The sequence below is a fragment of the Helicoverpa armigera genome, chromosome 2, assembly GCF_030705265.1.
Source record: "Helicoverpa armigera isolate CAAS_96S chromosome 2, ASM3070526v1, whole genome shotgun sequence".
Classification (NCBI taxonomy): Eukaryota; Metazoa; Arthropoda; class Insecta; order Lepidoptera; family Noctuidae; genus Helicoverpa; species Helicoverpa armigera.
In genome coordinates this window covers 2,464,298-2,485,867 of record NC_087121.1, presented here as the reverse complement: position 1 = coordinate 2,485,867, position 21,570 = coordinate 2,464,298, and the positions used below count along the sequence as shown (strand labels likewise).

General features: G+C 36.9%; 3 protein-coding genes across 3 annotated transcripts; all 3 read right to left on the bottom strand.

Annotated features, from left to right (window-relative positions):
* Positions 1–5,156: 5,156 nt before the first annotated feature.
* Positions 5,157–13,988, bottom strand: LOC110372076 (uncharacterized). The gene is made up of 4 exons (XM_021328600.3): positions 13,725–13,988; positions 10,420–10,576; positions 6,659–6,778; positions 5,157–6,351 (listed from the first exon to the last, which is right to left on the bottom strand). Exons 1-4 carry the CDS (start codon positions 13,767–13,769, stop codon positions 5,369–5,371), a joined length of 1,305 nt encoding a protein of 434 aa, XP_021184275.3. The 5' UTR covers positions 13,770–13,988; the 3' UTR covers positions 5,157–5,368.
* Positions 13,989–14,157: 169 nt separating this feature from the next.
* Positions 14,158–19,566, bottom strand: LOC110372077 (probable RNA-binding protein 46). Its single transcript, XM_021328601.3, has 6 exons — positions 19,159–19,566; positions 17,501–17,619; positions 17,323–17,414; positions 16,946–17,241; positions 16,695–16,864; positions 14,158–16,467 (listed from the first exon to the last, which is right to left on the bottom strand). The coding sequence occupies exons 1-6, from the start codon at positions 19,333–19,335 to the stop codon at positions 16,242–16,244; spliced, it is 1,080 nt and encodes a 359-aa protein (XP_021184276.1). The 5' UTR covers positions 19,336–19,566; the 3' UTR covers positions 14,158–16,241.
* A 363-nt stretch (positions 19,567–19,929) lies between these two features.
* On the bottom strand, positions 19,930–21,442 carry LOC110372072 (uncharacterized; the record flags this gene model as incomplete). The annotated part of the gene is made up of 5 exons (XM_064041343.1): positions 19,930–20,358; positions 20,430–20,523; positions 20,599–20,796; positions 20,886–21,043; positions 21,217–21,442. Coding segments are annotated over 5 exons (972 nt in total), but the record flags the coding sequence as incomplete, so codon positions are not given.
* Positions 21,443–21,570: the final 128 nt, after the last annotated feature.

Sequence of the window (21,570 nt, the reverse complement as noted above, 5' to 3'; positions counted from 1 at the left end):
CCCTTTCAAAGGCTTCCAAAGGCCTTTCAAATGATATACGACTCATTAATAGAGGGAAAGTAAATCAGCATCCAAACATTCCGCCCATTCTCCTTTCGGAGAACTTAAATTGATTAACCAACCTATAGGATACCTAGTTACTTGCTTTCGTTAGCGACCCCTCTTGGGTAGTGAATCTCAGCGTGCCCTTCATACCTAGTTACATTTTCAATTCTTTTTTACATTAACAAATACATTATTTTCGTTTTTTTTTTTGTAGGAAAAGTATTTAAACTTTTTCGAATTCTACACATATTTATAAATGATCGGCACTTAAACGCGATAATGTACCATATAAAAAAGGGCGTCTCCGTGAAGCACAGGATTTTTGACGTACCCTCCCTCCCTTGTTCGTCACAATTTTGGCATTGCATTCGCACTGTAATTTTAGTTCATATAGTTTTTACCTACCACCTAAAGGTTTATTATGTAAAATTCTTTTTCCCCCTAAATCATAATTAGCATCAATTGTAGGTATTTTATCGTACACAACAATTTATTAAACTTTATTGACGAGGCCAGAGCTCGTGAGAAATAACCATTGTCGGTATGAATTGTATCCATAATAATATAATTTTAATTTGCATTTTATGATCATGAATCATTTGGCTTCAAGCAGTGACAAACAAAAACAAAGACCAATTATTTTGACAGCTTACACGAAACTTCTTAAAAGGCGCGGGAAAATTCAGTGACGCCATGATGCTCAAGACTTTTTTCACAGGGAGACGTTGACACTGCCCACTCAATCCTACAAACTTGGTAAAATGAATGATAAAATGTAACAAAGATATGTTAAATACTTTGTTTGATTGAAATATGACATGCCTCGTTGTTTTTGTACAAGGCTTAATTAAAATGACAATGGACAAAAAACTTGACTTGGTGATCTTATAAATTAATGGGCAAACTTTGTGTGCGTTCGCGCAGCGGAATGTTGTTGAATTTAAAGATTTTAATTATGCAGATAATTAGTGTAAGACGTCCTATAATTGTGTATGGTAAATAAAAATTTGTGTATGCAGCCATTGTGGAGAAATTCACCAAAAACAGATTCCGCTGGGCGAACGTTGGCGAACGTTGTCCTGGCGGAACTTTTTTTAATCCATAGACTTTAGAAGAAAAGAGATGTGTCCGAAAATTAGTGTGTATTTGTGTATAATTGATTATGTATGAATGCAATCAGTGCATGCATAAACTTCGGAGAAATTCAAGTTTCCGCTACGCGAACGTTTGGCCATTAGCTAGTTTTCATATAAAGCGCTTACGTAGAGAGCTGTAGATTTTTACGTACGTTGTTTTGAATTTGTTTATATTTGTTTAAAAACAGATTTAGAAAAGTCGTAGGGTTTAAAAGATAAAATATAAACGTAAAATACACTTATTAGGTCTTAGTTCTTAAAGTATGCAGTTTGGGGTCTAGCTTTTCACGTTTACACAAACCTTGTAAGTGTCTCCAACATGTTGCCAAGTATCAATGATATTCCGTTAGTAATTAAAAAGTTATAGGATATTTTACCATGAACAGATCACTGTTTACAAAGCAGTCGAATATCACGACGTTCTAAAGTAATTGCATGGTAAAATGTATGCCAATAATCAGTTTAGTCATTCAACTATTCACTTGCAAAATTTCATGTCATTAAATTCAGTAATTAAAGAAAGACAATTAAAATATCGAAACCCTACATAATCCGACCAAGTTCGGATTGCTACCAAAAAGCGGCCGTGCCATATGTCTAAGCAACGTTCTTAACTTGGAAGGTTAGTATATTTATTAATATGGTACAGTTGCGTACACAAGCGTTAGGAAAAATAAAACAATTGCATTTCTTGAATGAAAATATTTTTAATAATAACGCCACTATCTACGACATTTTAGTTAAAATACGTAACGTTTATTAACGTTATTTTTAATCACGTAGTTAAGTAATTTATGTAAGTAATAATAATAAAAATATTTTTGTACACTCATATTTAAATAGAGAAGTACTTGTTAATTGAAGATTTATTTTTATCGTAGATAGTGGCATTATTATTAAAAAAATGTTTATCAATCAAGACATACAATTGTTTTATTTTTTCCTAACGCTTGTGTACGCAACTGTTCCATATTAATAAATACTAACCTTCCAAGTTAAGAACGTTGCTTAGACATATGGCACGGCAGCAATCCGAACTTGGTCGGATTATGTAGGGTTTCGATATTTTAATTGTCTTTCTTTAATGACTGAATTTAATGACATGAAATTTTGCAAGTGAATAGTTGAATGATTAAACTAATTATTGGCATACATTTTACCATGCAATTCCTTTAGAACGTCGTGATATTCGACTGCTTTGTAAACAGTGATCTGTTCATGTTAAAATATCCTATAACTTTTAATTACTAATGGAACATCATTGATACTTGGCAACATGTTGAGACACTTACAAGGTTTGTGTAAACGTGAAAATCTAGACCCCAAACTGCATACTTTAAGAACTAAGACCTAATAAGTGTATTTTACGTTTATATTTTTATCTTTTAAACCCTACGACTTTTCTAAATCTGTTTTTAAACAAATATAAACAAATTCAAAACAACGTATGTAAAAATCTACAGCTCTATGTAAGCGCTTTATATGAAAACTAGCTAATAAACGTTCGCGTAGCGGAAACTTGAATTTCTCCGAAGTTTATGCATGCACTAATTTCATTCATACATAATCAATTATACACAAATACACACTTTCGGACACATCTCTTTCTAAAGTCTATGGATTAAAAGTTCCGCCAGGACAACGTTCGCCAACGTTCGCCCAGCGGAATCTGTTTTGGTGCTCACAATGGCTGCATACTTTTACCATACACAATTATAGGACGTCTTACACTAATTATCTGCATAATTAAAATCTTTAAATTCAACAACATTCCGCTGCGCGAACGCACACGCAAACTTTACAACAGAAGTCAAGTACCTAAGCAATTAAAGAGGTTTGGTTAAGTTTCCCTCGAACAGGATAGGGTTGTCTGTGGTGGCAGATTAGAGATATTTTCTGTTTCTTCCCAAAAATGAGGAGATTCTCAATTAGTCATGATCTTTGCGTTTTTTCAACTGACTGAGACATAATATTATCAATTCAGTATAATAATTTCCACAAAATTAATTTGCGCTGACCTCTCCATCGTTTCAGTTACGGTTTTTCCGTGCCGCGTCATGCTATACCCAAACAATTCATAGTTTTTTGTACACAGGTGTTACGCTAACGTGAATGGAAATAGTTCTGTCAGGCTTTTCTTTAGTTAACGCGATAGGTAAAACATTTCACAAACAGGACACAACAAAAGAACTACATAGGTAACATGAAGTCTCGTAATTAGACTACCAAATTAAGAGCGAACGTGACTTTTTTAAAATATCGGTCCTTTGTGACTGTTTCACATATTTTTCAAGTTCGTTATTCCGAGATTACACATTGCTGCTCTTGGTTTTTTCTAAGTACCCTTATTTTTTTGATTTTTTCCTTTTTTTACCACGCTATCATTAGAGTTACCTATCTTTATCATAACAGCTCTACTATAAATTCTAGGCTTCAGTCAGCCGCAAAGTCGTAAATAAATACTAACTTTTTAATAGCTTCCTTTCGTTTGACACTTTCTTATCATACCAGTCTATTACAATAGCCATTACAGAATATAGGTCATTTCAGCACACCTTCATCTTTGGACTATTAACGTATATTGAATGACTTAGCTATACTGAAAAGGTATGTGTAAACATGATTCTAATATCTAAGATTACCACAGCATTTTGATGATTCACATAGACAAGTGAATAACAATGCAAACATTGCTAAACAATTAGATCAGGCTACTACCGATCTACTTCCGAATCACGCCGTACTGTAGTATGTCGCAGTCAGCTGATCTTGACATTCGCTAACTCGACTAATTCATTGCAACATAGCCAACAGTAGGTACTCAATGAACCATGCATTCGGCGCGTAAAGGTCCCTCTTATTAACACGAACTTTGAAAGACAAGCGTTCATTTATCGCAAGTGATGCGTTGCGAAATAATTTCGTTGAATGAAGGTGTTGAACAAGGTTCCAGCAAAAAAGTTAGTTATTAACCTCAGATATGGCGTGACAAATTAATAACAATACTTATGTAAACAATGTCGTATTTGACAGAATTAAATCAATGACTATTCTTAGCAAGACTCCCAACGGTATAAAATATATCTGAAGTAGTAAGTACCTGCAAGTATCCTTTATAGATGTATTTACCCTGCAAAATTGCGGTCTTAATACTCAAACAGCTTCATCTAAAGCACTTGTCGGTGTAACGTCTTTTAACTATACAACAAATAATGACATGATCTCACATGAAAATGTATATTGCATCCTATTGAGATTAATGTATATGTATGCACACAAGTGCATCAACATAATGTCCGTGCTATTCATACTGGGCGCGAATGTACTATGTTTACTAAATAGTGCACAATGGGCGATGTTGTAAAGCAATGTATATCTCGACCTAAATGTTGGCTGATAAAGTTAAAGGTACATTAAAGGCATGTAACATTCTGAGTAATTAACTAAGCTTCATACTACGCAAACGACGCCGACGGAAATATCCAAGTTTGTACTTGAGTGATCGATGGTCCTAACATGTCCAAAGTACCTAGAGATTCGCAGAATCCAGTCATTAAACTTTTAAATTAAGAGACCGCTTTTTGCTCAAGTTGCTTCTTAAATTGGTATTTCTGGCTATTAAATTTTTAGTTCTTAGATGACAGCTACATATAAATAAATCTTTTTCTTTCGGAGCCTTACAGGTAACAATGATCATAATTAGAGGCCGTGGACATTAACGTGTCTTGTAGATAACTACGTGCAGCAATTCTGGTTTATATGTATGTGTCACAAGATCATTATTTTAAAATTAAGTCTAATCTTCCACTTACAAGTTGTTGGAGCAACGAACTTCCTACAAGTCAATAGGTGCCATGAAATTACGTCTTTACCTTGGCATGTCATTAATTCTTTTGTTTTCAAACAACTTAGCAATTTGGATGTGAGAAAACGCAATGTAATTGAATTAGGGGGAGTAATTAAAATACATGGAAGTTAATAATGACGAAATATGCAAAAACTTTATTAGTATTCTTACCTACTTAATTAATAAAATAAATGTCTTACATACACCCGCACTAAAGGTGGTTTCAGAGTTCGTCAGTCATTGTTCATCGTGGCATTATGTACAGGACATGACGACGAATTTGTTCTGCCATTATGTGGCATTCAGCATTATCACGCATCGTTGTATCGAAACTTATTAACTATTTGGTCGGACTGTGTCTGGGTGTCCGCAGGTCTCTTTTGTCCGGCCACCGTCCGGCCGTGTACTGTACGTATCCGGGGTCTGTGGGCGTGCCGGATGCTCTACCCTCCGTATCTGTTGTCTCCTTCTCCTCAATAGGTTCCATGGGGAACAAAGCTGGAGTATCGGCTCTTTTCGACCTTGTCGACCCTCGCAAGTAGTCTTCGAGTTGTTGCAAGGTCGGTGACGGCACAGTCTTGGCTTTGGTCGGCGATCTCGACCGCTTTTGTTCGTAGGTTGGCGACATCTCGTCGTACAAGCCTTTTAACCTTCCCGTCTTCACTTTCGCGAACACGGGTGTCTGTGGTTCAGGTAGATAGTCTTCTTTCACTGATAATTTCCCAGCAAAGTTATCGAGGTAATCCCGCAGATATTTCTCATTGAATTTGGCTAATTCTTGTTCATAGTGAAACCTATCAGGAATGGAAAGGGGATCCGACAGTCGGACGTAATTTCCAGCTTCTATACCATTGCGAATGGAACCGAATTTCGATTTTTGCAGTTCGTCTTTTTCAAGTGTATCGTCGAAATTTGGGTAACTAGTTTTGGATTGTTGGAAGAGCGTCATTTCTTCTTTTTTCGTGTCTTTATCGGGTAAGTTCTTCTCTAAATCTAAGTCTTTTGGTCTTTCTGGGGGAACATTTCCGTTGGCTTGTCCATTTACTTTTCCGTTAACACCATTGGCGTTTCCATTAGCTAAGTTAGGCTTCGCCATGTTACCATTCAGTTTAGGAGACGAGATTATGGACACTTTTTTATCAGCTTTGGGTGAAGCCACTACGGCGGTGTCAGTTTGTGAATTCTGTGTGTTGGTGTATATCCGAGGACCCATGAGGTCTATGAGGAATAGCGCTGCTACGATGAGGGAGAAGCTGCCCAGAACTGATGCGTTGGCCACGAGGGACCTGGGCACGGAGTCCAGGGACGCCAGTTCTAGACCACCTGTGGAAGACAGAAGACATTACTTTATTTAAACTGTTAAAACCTATGCGAAGTGTGTAGTGAATTAGAACGTAACATTATGCTAACTTCGAACATTAGTTCAAATCGATTCTAAATGCAAGCTTCAAAACCATTAAACCTTAATTGGCGATTTGGTAATTCCAGACTTGAGTTTGCATGCCCAAAGATGATTGTAATTTAATTTTAGCATTCATTATTTGGTTAATAAGTACCTATTATTTTACATGGAGACTGCCAATGACCCCTTGTCCCCTATATTTTATGTCAATTAGTGAGAATTTCTTACCTAGTATTAAAAAGAACAGCATGCCAAATCCGAGGAAGTACCCCTCAAGTATCCGGCGTCCCCGCGGGATCTCCTGGAAGACTCGCGCCACGATCAGCCCGAACGTTATGATCACGTAACCTGACGACAAACACATTCAAATTACTATGCATCTCCAGATAATGCTGTGTCAAGATATAGTGGATATAGTGAGTAGGTAGGATTTTTGATGGAGATCTAAACTGTCAATATCGGTGAAGTAGTAGCATCATTGATTAGGCAATTTATATGACTAAAAATACACTATCCGCACATATCTATTTTTGTTACCTTCCGTATACGAGGAAAAACTTAATAAGTTAATCACTCGTCAGTTATGAATAAGACATAGGCATAGCTACCAAGGCGGAGTATACCTCATATATAGCACTTAAGCAATTTTCTACCATTGTGTGAAGGATTAGTCACTGGTACCCCATCGGCTTAGACACCTCCATGTCGAGGTAGATGTTTTTCCCATCAAAGAATAGCTCATTCAACCATAAATATTATATCTGCAGTTTTTTTAAGATATGAATATGAATCAAGATTAAACCTTCAAGCAATTATGAAATAAATTATGTTTGTTGTTATTAACTGGCGACGTATATATTTTATTCTAACTTCACAGACAGATATGCAGAACAGTAATAAGTATTTTCAGTAACTTTCAGTACATAGGGGTTACGTATTGTATGAGGTCATATCCCATACGACCAGCTAAAGGCTTTGTATGTACTGTACGCTTTTAGTATTGATACAAAATCAATGTATCGATATTATTGTTAGTAACTGAAAGGTTTGCTGCACTGAAAATTTTTGAGGACAGCAAACTAAATAATACAAATTAACATACAATTACCATACAGCATTTAGTACGAAGGCCAAATACCGATTAGAGACTACAGATTGAGTGTGCGAAGTTTCACCAATTTCTTCTTGGTTAATCCCAGTATACATAATGTAGTTTGCTCAACCTTAGAAACGGACCATACAATCAACCTCAGGATTATCGAGGAAACTCTAATAATGAAAATAAAAACCTGTAGGTATCTTTATTATAAAAATAAATCCAGCTCAAGTGCTACATTTAAACCATCTGAAATAAAGTTAACACAAATATTCCACGTTATATAACATGGGGATAGTTTTAATTAACCCAGTTTAACGCTACAGACACGAACTCTCTTCCAGATAGCAAACACCATAAAGGTTCGACCTCGCTGGCCACATGGGTTGCGCAACGACCAAGCCCATAAGGTGTAAACTTTACTACGAGTCGTAGAACATTATTGAATTACCTAACAATGTCAACAAAGATGTTATGAAATTGACATAATATGTATAATCAGTTACTATTCATGTTGTTAGTGTAAATGATTGAATATTTAGTTATTTATGCGAGTTAGAAATATGGGTTTTATTTGTTTTTATCAATCATATTCTAGTTGCAAAAGTGTTAAGTATGAGTATCGAGTATTGCTGTTATGAGGCCATCGATTGCCGTAGTATTTAAAAAATGCCAATGCCACATTTTAAGCTTATTTCGATTTCGAAGTATTCGTCTTTAGCAGGAATTTTAATATGGTCATGTTTATTTAGGTAAATTCTTTATCAGTACCCTACAATTTACTAACTGTGGTTTAGATGAAACGAAGCAACAATTACAAATAAGTAGATACCTAAGTACACCTATTTTTTTTTTTGCAATGAAAATCTATATTTAAACCTGAAAAATTTCAACATACCTGATAATTAATTATATTTCTTTAGAATTATATTTATTTTAATATGCTACCTATACTATGTAAGTATGTACATAGGTCCAACATAAATAGAATAACATAATAAAGAACATAATCTGTGCAACATACTCATGTATTATGAATAGCCATAAGATACAAAGGTACACCTAATTATAATAGGTATGTACCTATCTATGTGTATGCAAGTACCTGCTATACAAGTTCAATAATAAATAGATATTACGTAATTGATAGCATAACTTGTATTAGTTGTTTACTGCTCGGCTCTATAGTACCATTCCTTTGATTTAGAAGTCACGATTACCTCGGCTTGTAAGAAGAAACCTTTATTATGTAATGGAAGAACATTTCATTCGCTTTTCACTTTTCCGACTGTTTTGGGGTCAAGTTCCAGTGTAAGATGAGACTGAATTCTAATCGGGAACAAATATAATGATCACCATAAAATGCTTTGATACCCTTAGTTTTGCAACCAGAAAAATCTACTGAACACCAGAAAAATAAAGTCTAAAAATGTAATAGTACCAGCTATTTTAGTCACGACTTCACTTTAAATTGTATTCGACCACCAAATTTAGTAAATGATCACCAACTCTTGACGACCAAATTAATGTATTATTTTTGCCTAAATAAGTCACTGTGATTGCCATAAAATGTAGGCTTATTATCAAATAAAGTATTATGATGCCATATTAAGTTATGAGTCCGGCTTGCAATGCATGCGTGAGTGTCAGTATGACGAGTGACAGGGGAAAGTGGAAGAAAATTACATATTGCGCCGACCCCAAGTAAAATTGGGAACAGGGCAGGAGAAAGAAGAAGAAGAATGTGTTTCTCAATACACTCCCTCGAAAACACACTCTTATCGCACTGTTTAGAGGCATGCAATAGACAATTTTCCACCCTAGTGCAGGAAAAGGGTCCCCATAATGTTATTACATTTATTGTATCAGGCCGAACTTATTTTTTTGGAGTCAGTTTACTTAAACAGGATAGCAAGATGTAAAAACTTTGATTATCATTTTATATTAAAACGCTGGTATAATTTTGATGATCATTCACTACTTTTGGTGATCATTTACTACTTTTGGTGATCATTTACTACTTTTGGGATAACAATGATTTATTTGGAGTCATTTTGCTTAAATAGGATAGCAGAATGTAAAAACTTTGGTTATCATTTTACTTTAAAATGGTGGTTTAATTTTGGTGATCATTTACTATTTTTGGCTTGCGCATGATTTATTTTGGAGTAATTTCACTTAAATAGGATAGAAAGTGTTAAAACTTTGGTTATCACTTTACATTAAAATGCGAGTTTCATTTTGGTGATCATTTACTATTTTTGTCTGCTATTTGTTACTATTTCTGGTGATCAGTTAAACATAAGCCATTCTAATCTTGTACTTACATAGAACAATTATAAGTCTACCAAAGAAATAGGTATGTTATTAACTTTCTGCGCCCATATAAAAACTGTCCTATAAAGTTGTTCCAATTCCATAATAAGAATCTTGATATCAATATTGGATCGTTGGGATGATTTTACCTAATCGGTGGTGTTAAAAACTAGGTTAGATTTAAAGTTAGAGGTGCTTGATTACAATAACCCTATTCTTTTACGTGATACTTTCAGGTTAACGATGTTAAAACTAAACTGATACTCATTAAGCGACATCATTCATCAAGTGCTAACGAGGAGTAACCCACAAAATACATATTTCTCCTCGCATGTTCATTCAAAATGTGATTCTTATTAATAATAACGAATTAAAGTAACAGGAATAACCATACATTTGCATAGGTTTAAACTTGAACTAAATTCCGTGATTATTAATAAATAGGAGGGCTAGGGTAGTAGTAATATAACATACAAACATATTTAACCTGACCTTTGCATACCCATAACATGTACCTGAATATAATAGGCAAGTAGGAGGTACTCTACATCACCTTGCACTACAATTCATCACGTACCTCCATATATGGCATCAGCGAAGGCCCCTCCGACAGAGTCCCACGTGACGGAGGTGAGCAGCGACCACTCTCGCGAAAGCTTCTGCAGCAGCAACGCCAGCCGGGCCTCGTCATCTTGAGATATGCGCTTCGCTACCAGGCAGGCCACGCACATCAACTGTGGGGGAGAAGTTCTTATTTAGTGACATTTCTATGTGTTATAAAATCTAAGGCATAAGATGGTCTTTGCAATGTAGACACTACAGTTAAGATTTTGGTCTAATTTCGATAATCATATATTTTTACTGTATATTACTGTTGCCATAATCTATTACTAACTTAGGTACTCTACTATACATAGAACAAAAGGCATAAAAATCAAGCTTTTCTACTTCTAACATGCAAATCCTATTTTCAAGAAGCGAAGCTTAAACAGTACGGACGCATGTAGCCGGGACAACTTACTTTGACCTGATCCGGAATATATCCTATATTAGGACAATGTTGGAGAATCGAAAACTAATTTTTACCCCTAACAAAAAAAATCTAAACAATGTCTATTCGTCGGTGACTAAAACCTCAGACCTTGTATACGACACACGTATAGGACATCCCAAAAGGAAATATCACTATTGTCCCACCAACAATGGACGACCAGCAGAGTCGGTCCTTCGGCGATTGTCGCGCGTGACGTCACTGTCCACCGTGGGACCGACATTGGAGACGCGCGTGCGCAAAGCACTTAATTATTGTAACTACACGTAAATATGTGTGTGATAAATACGGAAACTGAATGACTATTTTTTTTAATATAGTAGGTACCTACATAAATATGAGAATTTTGCTTTGTAGTATTATGGCGGATCCACACATGCCCTTGACTCTTGTCGATTTTGAGTAATTAAAAATTTCACAAGTCCCAGATCTATTTACGAAATAGTACCAAAATATATCCACATTAAAAAAATATATATTTCAATTCTCTTTCTAGGATGACAATATCAACTGTGACAACAAAAGGGTTGAAAAAAACCTAAAATATTGACAGTAGTACCTACCACGGGTAGTTTTTTCTTGCCCGTGGTACTACCAGGCCGCTTGGTAGTACTACGGGAAGAAAAATGTGCCCGTGGTACTACTGGTAGTACTATTGGTAGTACCACGGGCAACAAACGATTAGAAGTAGTTAGTAAAGCTTCAGGAAGAACACGTTTCCTATTTTGTAAAGAAACAGCTAGGTACATATCCATGCAAGTGCTGGTAACTCGAAAATACGTTTAAAAATTCGCTTAATTTGTTAAAACTAGTTTGATTCGTCCTAATACGTAGATTAAGATATAATTAACTAAACAATAGCTCATAGCACTGATAACAAAATCGGTCAAGTCATTATATCAGAATTCTGAGAACGCATTACTGTGTTAGGAAGCAGACTTATTGTAAGCAGACATAAATAATCTTAAAAGCTCGGAAATGTTTTTACTGATAGTATATGTTAATACTGGCTTCGGCCAGTGGTTTCAGCCGCATCCCAAGGAAACTACTCCAAGCACCAGTAAAAGGCCTATTTGCCATCCTCGATAAATATCTAAAACATTTTCCAATTGGTTCATTAGTTCCTGAGATTATCAGGTTCAAATCAACGACAGGACGCAGATAAGACCTACTAGGAAGAATCTGCAGAAAGGGACACCTAGGGACAGTATTTACCAGTCATAGAATTTTTGTGAGCCTGTCCTATGCATACACGCTTTTAATGAACTATGACACTACCTGCCTTTGATGTCACGGAAAGCCACCGGAAAGCTGAGAAAGCATGATGCTATCTCTCAAGATCCTTTTGCGACATCAAGGCTATGTTGCGGAAATGTATTTTGCCGTTGGCTGCACTATGCCTTTATATGTAGTAACTATTACGTACAGGTACAGTAATACTAAATTCCTTAAACCAAGTTATCTATCGGGTTTTATAATGATAGACATTGAACCTGCGACGGTAAGACGGTAATTACAGTCATTACAGTTAACATCGACAATTTATTGCTACGACTGAATCACACAACCTGTCTGTGAGAAATCGAATAAAGCGGGATCTTTAATGACATAGCGAAAATTACTCGAAATCTGTTATATGGACGAAATGAACCCCGGGAGAAAATTCTGGATGCAGAAGAAAAATTGTTGTTTAGGTAATGCGAAGCTTAATCTTCAAAGAGTATTTTGTTCCTAAGAGTCTATTCGACAACTCAATGGATTATAAAGTTGACACCAGTAAAGGCCAACTATTGTCTTATTGTTGACTGGTAGCGTCAACAGTTTATCTTTTTCCCGCAGTTAAAACCTACAGCCCAGTCTTTGTAAAAACTTAAATCTGGGAATTGTGATAACAGGAAAATGCTGTTTGATTTATCGCCAGGAAACATGAAAATACTTTATGTATTCGGAAAATAATCTGATGGCTGTATTGTGCCTATATTTTTTTAAGCACGAATTGAATCTTCGCAAGCAGAAACGATTCAACAATGGATGAATTGATTTAGGAACGAGTAGAGGACAAATATATGTTACACTTGTGTAGATTTTGACAACAATATGTACGACTAAAACGTATGTTCCAATCAGAACACGACAAAAGCTCTAGAAAGGTATATGTGCAAAATGCTGCAATTTAAGACCAGTTTACATTCAAAAGTATACCGCATAACGTAATATCAACGAGCACTTAATTGGGTAACAGATATTTATTATTTGGAGTTAATTGCACAGCTTAAGCTGCTAGCTGGTAAGCAAATGCCACTTAGGTAATAACCTATAAGTACATAGGATTTCCTCTGACCGACTAAACTGTTATGTTACTATCTACAGGTGTAAGTTAAACTGTTAAAACAGTTGTCGACTGTGATAAGGCGCGTAAACTTAAAAGTAAAACTGTTGTTATCAGAACGCAAGGCTTTATCGCCGTGTAGTGAAAGTTGTATGTTTATTTATGTATAGTAAGATTTGTATGTGTGATAAAGAAGTTTACCTTAACATTTATAGGAATAAATCAAGTAGAAATACCTAACTGTTTCCAATTTGAGAAACAGAACTCTCCATTATTATAAAATATTACAAATTAATTATAGGTAATCGTAAGACCCGGACAACATACCCTACTTAACTTGAAGCTAAACGTATACTAATAATTAAAGATGCAGATAAATACACAACATAATAACTAAACAAAAACTCTACGCTACATTTAACATGCAAGTCCAATAAATGCCATATTACCAAACCAAAACCAAACAAGGTTGCATCACCGATCATGTTGCAACGTTACTTACGAACTCGACTATCTTCAGTGCGACCCACTTGTCGCACACCGCCATGGCTGGCCAGCTCAGCTTCACAACACACACACGTCTCACTATCCGCGACCAAAGTTACGCGAGTGACATAACACACTCATAGTTTACAAGCAGACACCCGCGCGACGCGACCGCCGTGTTTTGTTTGGGGCTCGCGACCATTTTCACGGTGCGTCTGATGAGTGACATTGAAGGAAAACTTGAAGCGGCTGTGGGCGAGCAGCGGTCGTGTCATGCAAGCCTCGACTGCAGCTTATCTCGCAGTACCGTCCGTCAATGTTGACGAAACAGTTGCGATGAGATTACCATTACCATTTATTGGATTAGAGTGCAGTTTTGTGAATGAAAAGCAAAGTGCAAACCCATGTTAGAGAAATAAGGAAAGCAAGCAACGAAATAAAACAGCAAGGACATTAAACCATTATACTTAAATTTATTAATCAATCAATACTGGCATGCAATATTATTTAAAAATCTCATAAAACATCGAGAGATAAATTCATATTGTCTCGTTACAAAATGTTCAGATTTTGTTCATCGCATGTAGATAATTTCATAATGCTGAGTTTATTCATTGCTGAGAAAACAGTTCCAAATTGATTTACTTAAAACCTGATTTTAAATAAGACTTATTCATACACAGATAGTACAATAACATGAATATTTATTTCGTTGAAAAAACATCAAAAAATGCGGATTGCCAGTAGTGCAATAATCCTATGGCGGCCGCCCTGGCGCGGGCGGCCCGCAGTTGCCCTTAATTCATATTATCTATAACATTAAAACAATATTGTAGACTCATGCTTAAAATATATCGATGCTGCCTTATAAAAGCTTCAAATTTAATACATAAATAATTATGCCATTCAATTGGATTCTTAATTAAAATACATTTAGGATTAAATTAAAATAATGTCTAAAATTAAATTCTAAATTTACCTCTCTTATGCCTTACAAGGAGTGCAAGAGACAATCCAGTTCGACTTGTGCAATAAGAAAACGGGAAATATACCAAGGAAAATACGAATGCTCCTTCAAAGGGCAATGGAACATATTCATAATTGTTGGAATACATTAGGTAATCTGTTAAAACCTTATGTATAATTTGATCATAATTGATTCAGGCAATAATGAAAAATAATCCAGTATAATTGAGCACAATTGTGCTGCACTAGAAAACTGCGCCATCTACGTAAACATACATAATTGAAGAGAGGATAATATTGCATGAACATAATGGCAATTTCGTTCGTTGAGTATTGTATCGGCATTTACGTCAGCAGCATTTTGTATTAAAAAAAACCGGCCAAGTGCGAGTCGGACTCGTGCACGAAGGGTTCCGTAAATTACAGTTAAATCAACCTATCTCAAAAACTATAAGAGATACTTTGATCAAACCAAAAATCGTTGAAAGAGTTAATTAGCATGCATCACCTCTATTTTTTTTAGAATTTTATACCCCGTAGTTATAAAAATAGAGGGGGGGGGACATACTTTTTACGACTTTGAGAGCTGATATCTCAAAAACCGTTCACTTTAAGAAAAATGTTTTTTAGAAAACTTTATATCATTTTAAAAGACCTTTCCATTGATACCCCACACGGGTATGTACATCGAAAAAAAAAATTTCATCCCTCAGTTACATGTATGGGGGGCCCCACCCCCAATTCTTTTTTTTACTATTTAGTGTCATATTTTTGTAGCGGTTCATACAACACATATTCCCATCAAATTTCATCACTGTAGTACTTATAGTTTCCGAGTAAATCGGCTGTGACAGACGGACAGACGGACATGACGAAACTATAAGGGTTCCGTTTTTGCCATTTTGGCTACGGAACCCTAATAATAAACGAATGGTTAATATTCAGAAACTAGACCCATTTCTAAACATTTGTAAAACAGACAAACATTAACCACAAAAGCAAGATAAAAGTGCATTTTCTAAAGCATTAAGTTGCAGCCTGAAATAAAATCGACATGATTCCGTAACTTGTTATTCAGGAATAAATAAGTCGAGTCTTGGACCGCAAAACCTGACGCTTTTAGATAATTTCGAACCTTTTGAAAATGCACCCTATCTGGAAAGCATACACAAAGTTATCTCCTACACTCCACCAAACCTCACAGCGAACACAATGCTAATGAGACAAACATTGGACACTTAATCATGCAATAAATTAATCAACATCAACAAAAATAAACGAAAATTAGAACACGGGACAGTTGTACAACCAGCGCATTGACAAGTTAAACCTCATTTAACTAGTAGTAATGAGGGTCATTTCCATAAAACAAGACAAAAAGGCAGCAAATTGATAAAATCAACGTAACAGGTATAATTTACGTAATGCAAATAATCCCGCCGTTTCAATTCACATAAAAATAGTTTCAACAAGTTTCCAGCAATGCAATAGATGCCAGTAACATACTCATAATTTATTGATCAATCAATGCAAATGTAGAACTGTCCCGTGGAGGTCGGAGCGGCACTCACTGCGAGTCCTTGCCGGGAGTGATGAACTCCTGCAGCGGGTGGCGCGCGGTCCAGGGGTTGAAGTCGCGCGGCTGCGGCGGCGGCAGGCGCGGGGCCGCCGCCGCGCCCGGCGGGGCCCACACGCCCGCCTCGCGCCCCGCCAGCCCCAGCCCTCCGCCAAACCCGAGCGATGTCATCGATGATACCAGAGACTCCATGCCGTTGTTAATGCGGTTTGACCACCTAAGTGCCACAAACGTAGTTTTGGTATCAAGTCTACCTCTTCTAAGAAGTTCGCAATGTAAAGACCTATCCAAGATATGAAATTTGGACATTGCACCAGTAACCAGTATTAACCAAACCTATGGGTTTCAGACCTAAGCGCCCATCAAGGGTTTATGGACACAATCTGAATTGATCTCGGGAAAAACGGCTTCACGAAAAAATGTTTCTAGATAAATATAACTTACTCAGCTGCAGCAGCGGCACTGCGTTGAGCCTCGTGAATCATGCGCAGGCGACGAGCTTGGGACCACGGCTCCAAGGTATAGGAAGGCGCAGCGGGGGGTGGCGAAGTCGTAGCAGGCTCTTCAGGTGCGCGAGTCAACTCCACGCCACGCTCGGGGGTCCATCGTCCCACCTAGATGAGAAGTCAACATTGTTTTATCGACCAAATAAAAAAAATATAGATGACCATACATGATGTGTATCTTTGACGAACCTCTCGATATTGTTTGAGCAGTTGCGGGGACTGCGGCAGCGACCAGTCCACAGCAGGCCTAGCCCCGCAGCCCCAGGCAGCAGCGGCGGCTGCTACAAGAGCCTTCCTGGCCATCGCAGCACCGCGATGAGACTTGTACTCCACGATAGCCGCGCACGAGGCAATCGACCGACGAATGCGCACCTCTTGCACTTCGTCCGTCAATGCGTACAGCAAACGAACGATCTCCGCAGACGGAGTGGTCGGCGGTATGCGAGATATGAATATGCGGCAGTTGTTGATGGATGGACAAACGCCTACAAGAACATTGATCAGTTTTAATATCAGTCTGCAAATGCTTGGCATTATTTAACACAAGTTTTGGATTTATTGCTCACCCAATTGCCAGGACGGTCTTATCATGTAGTTGTTAAACATGCGAATAGCATTGCTCGCTTCGGCATCAGTAGTGTACATCGCGAAGGCATACCTAGACAATGTAATTTAGATGAATTTTAAGATAGGTAACTCCCAAAGAAAAATAAAATTGATACAAGTTTGCTAATATCTGTTTACCCTCTATTCCAGCCAGAGAAGTTGATCATTAGTCGGAACTCAAACAGCTCGCCAGCTTGACGGAACAGCGGCACAAGAGTATCTTCGAAGCAGTCATGAGGAATTCTTCCTATGAACACCTACGGAAGAAATTACGTCTGAATAACGGCAAGTAGGTAAAACGTTGCATAACAATATCAACAGGAGCAAACATAATTTTACTAGCCGTGATCGAAGCGTTACAAATACGCACGGTTGATGTGACGTTTGAGTAAGGATAAGATTCTTCACACTAGCGGATTTTCCACCCGGTTTTTTTGCGTGGCAACATGCTGGAGTAAACAATTGGCGACGTATAAAAAACCGGCCAAGTGCAAGTCGGACTCGCGTACGAAGGGTTCCGTACCATTATTTATAGAACCGCATTTACCTGTTGCCGTTATCGATATCGTGCAAAAAATATTTAAAAAAAAACACGTTTGTTGTATGGGAGCCCCCCAAAATATTTATTTTATTCTAGTTTTCAGTCTTTGTTGTTATAGCGGCAACAGAAATTCATCACCTGTGAACAACTCTTTAACTATCACGGTTCATGAGATACGGCCTGGTGACAGACGGACGGAGGAGCGAAAACAGTAGGGTCCCGTTTAACACTTTGGGCACGGAACCCTAAAAACTACGTAAGCTAAATAGGTAGACCGATCGCTCGTTGGTGTTTCAGAGGTAAGTTATTTGATAAGACGCGTACATCTTCTAAATAGGTACGCAGTGTTTATTTGTGAACCAAACCGGGTATGTACTTGCGAACTTGACAGACATTCTAAACCGCCAAAGAAACCTTAGGCCGATTTTAGTCATACTGACCGACAGCCAAAAATAGGTATATGAAAATTATGAAATGATATGAGCCGTTTTCGATTGACGCGTAGGTATCAACAAAGACGATATGACAAACTACGCGCGTCGTCAGCGTTTTTTCAGTGCCGATGGTCAACGTGAATGTAAAACCCGCCGTGATGTACTCTTACTACCTACATCTTCGATCAACAATACTACATTGAGCTTTGCTGACTGTCGGTCGTAAGCCGCGGACGTAACCTTGAATACGCCTAGTAGGTACCTACTTATTTAACAGGCAGGGGCGCTGGATGTTGCCAACCTCAAGAATTCGAAACATACTGCGATGGGCGTATCATCCCAGAGCCGTTCAGTATCTTTTGTATGAAACTCCCTTACGCAACACACAATTATCGGATACGATTACGAATACTTTCGAGTCAAGCCGGAGAGATGTATGTATGTTGGTCGAACGGTCTTTGGTGCAAACGCGGCAGGTACAAAATGCTCGAGCCAGCCCAACTTCAAGTGGCGGCCAAGCTCGCAGCTAGGCTGTGCCACGGGCAATAAGAGTTTATTCCTATTTTTAATCCTGTTAGTCCTGTTACTCACTGACTACTGTAGACTAGGAAACCCATTTAGATATGAAAATGATAAAACCTAGGATTACATAAAAAAGTAGGTACACTAGCTAACTTTCCTCTAGATATTTTATACCTACCTACTCCTGAGCCATCGAACAAAGGAAAGAAGGTATGAAAATGCTGACAGCTAAAAACTTATATAGGTGCTCCACCAGACGCCATTGACATATTGAAAAACAAGCTCATGAAACTTCTTACCTCACAATTCCTCGAAGGTTCAGGACCACTCCACGCATTAGGAGCTTTCCTGTAGATCCTTTGGCCATTTATTTGTGTAAGAGTATAAGATGTATTATTTTCAGTAAGGGATAAAAGTCTTGATGATAATTCATACTGATTCACTTCACTAGACGAATAATGCTTAACAGGAGGCATTTCAGCCAATATAAATATTTTTCTTATAATAATATTTTACGAAAATATTTTAAGACACGTACAAGCTCTCCGTGATTTCCCAAAAAAAGAAACGAACGGAGCCGATATTTTTCTCAGAATAAGAAAATGGCGCTTTCATCAACAAAATGGAAGCTCTATCTGGTGACCTTCAACATAAATACTAATCAAATGAATATATTTATTAGTGGAAGCTAGATTCAGCCAATAATAATCGTCACTAAATATTAAAAACCGAATTATTTTATTATTTCATAACAACAGATACCTGGTAAAACAATATTGATGTTAAAAGAAACGATCTGAACAGGAAATCAGTTTTGAATTCAAAAACAGAAAGAGAATGTCAAAGTGCTTTTTCCAAATAAAACAACCCAACTTGTTGTCATATTAATTGAATTTAAAACTTGAAAGTTATTTTAATTAGACAATAATTTATAAAAATCTTATTAGAATATACAGATGGCCAAAATATTATTATTCCATTTATTAAAAACTGTATCACAGTATGGTATTATATGATTGACTTCCGTAACCGTTTGAGCGGCTTGAGCTCCTTAAAAAAATAGTAGGCAAAGGTATTTTAATGTAAAGACATTTCTTTCTTACTGCTTTAACCAACAAAACTATTTTATAATTTGTAACTAAAGATATAATTATATGGATGATATTAATATAATAATACATTTTTGAGGCATTACACGTTTATTTATTGAATGTAAATGTAATACATCATTACATTAGATAAGGGCGACCAAAAAAATAACAGGATAAACGGTTTCATCGATATGGGCGAGTTATTCTGCCGAGCTATTTCGCTCATATCATAACTACTTCTCAACTGCATCCTTAAAATATATATCCTCCGGGTTTTAGAATTCATTCGTAGTATCTGTTGTTTAGTAAAATACTGGAGCTTTCCCTGATGCATCGCATGCATAACTTCTGGAGTTATAGCGGTTACAGCCTCTAACTGTATAGAACTTATATCATTTTCTGGAATACCTGCAATAAAATATAAATGTGCATTGCGACTAAAGCTCAATATCGATGACAAAAGCTGTGAAAACGCTCACATGTAAATAGTGCACTCAGTCTTCCAATCTCGTGCGATGACCATCTATATGGTTCACCATAAGCGGCGCGATTAGTGGCTATTGAATATAAAGTCTGTAACAATCAAAATACCTTGGATGATAATATCGGTAGCTGTAAAGTTGGTAAATAGTTCGACTAATAAATTACCCTGGTTTGATTTGCGTTACATTTTCCCAATTTGTTCAAAGTATCTAGATTAAGTTCTTTGAATGTTGCAGGTGATATATTTTGTAAATCAGTTGCTGGGAATCCGCATAACAAATAGCCAAGTTCGTTGATAAATGTACTATTGTCGTACCACGTTTCCCCATAATATCTCCTGTAGGATGCTGCTAGGATACCAAACTAGAAAAATAAAATCGTTAAATTCGTCTTGTTTTAATGTCGATTATAATCATAGTTTCATTACTTAATTATTATCATGATAGAGTAACCTTCCGTGGGTGTAACTTGATATAGTGATTAGCAAAATATCTGAGAACAGATGGATCACCAAAATTCACGTAATACAAATCTTCCTCAGGTATAAAATTTAACAGTGATCCAAAAGCTAAAAACTCACGACCTTGTAAGAAGGCGGCAGTTTTTCCATCTGAAACATATTGAAGTAAGAATTAACGAAGGAATGATATTGTACCAAACGAGTATATTCTAAATTTTTTTGAATCCTATAAGCTGCAAGGAGTTAATTTTTCAGAATGTTATACTGGTTTTAATGTATATTAAAGCTTATTCATGTGTTTGCATAATTTCAAATCTGCTCACCTGTCAGTATGTCCCACACTAGTAGTGCTCTAGAAATGGGTATCATATGTTTCCTTGTATGTGTTAATAGATGTATAATAGAGTCAGCGTCAAGTCTCAAAAAAGAACTCGGAGGTCCAAAGAAGATCATATTCATCGATTGTTCAACTTCCATTCTATTGTCTAGTTCGTCGTAAAACTCTTCATATATTTCCTTAGGTTCTGAAATAAATATTTCTAATAAGAATCAAGTCTGCGTCGTTGGTCTGGTAGTCGCATTGTGCGACTGCTGAGCATGAGGTCTCGGATTCGATTCCTGGGTCGGGCAGAATCAGCATCCCTTAGCCTGGAAGCTGGAGGTATTACACACCCATG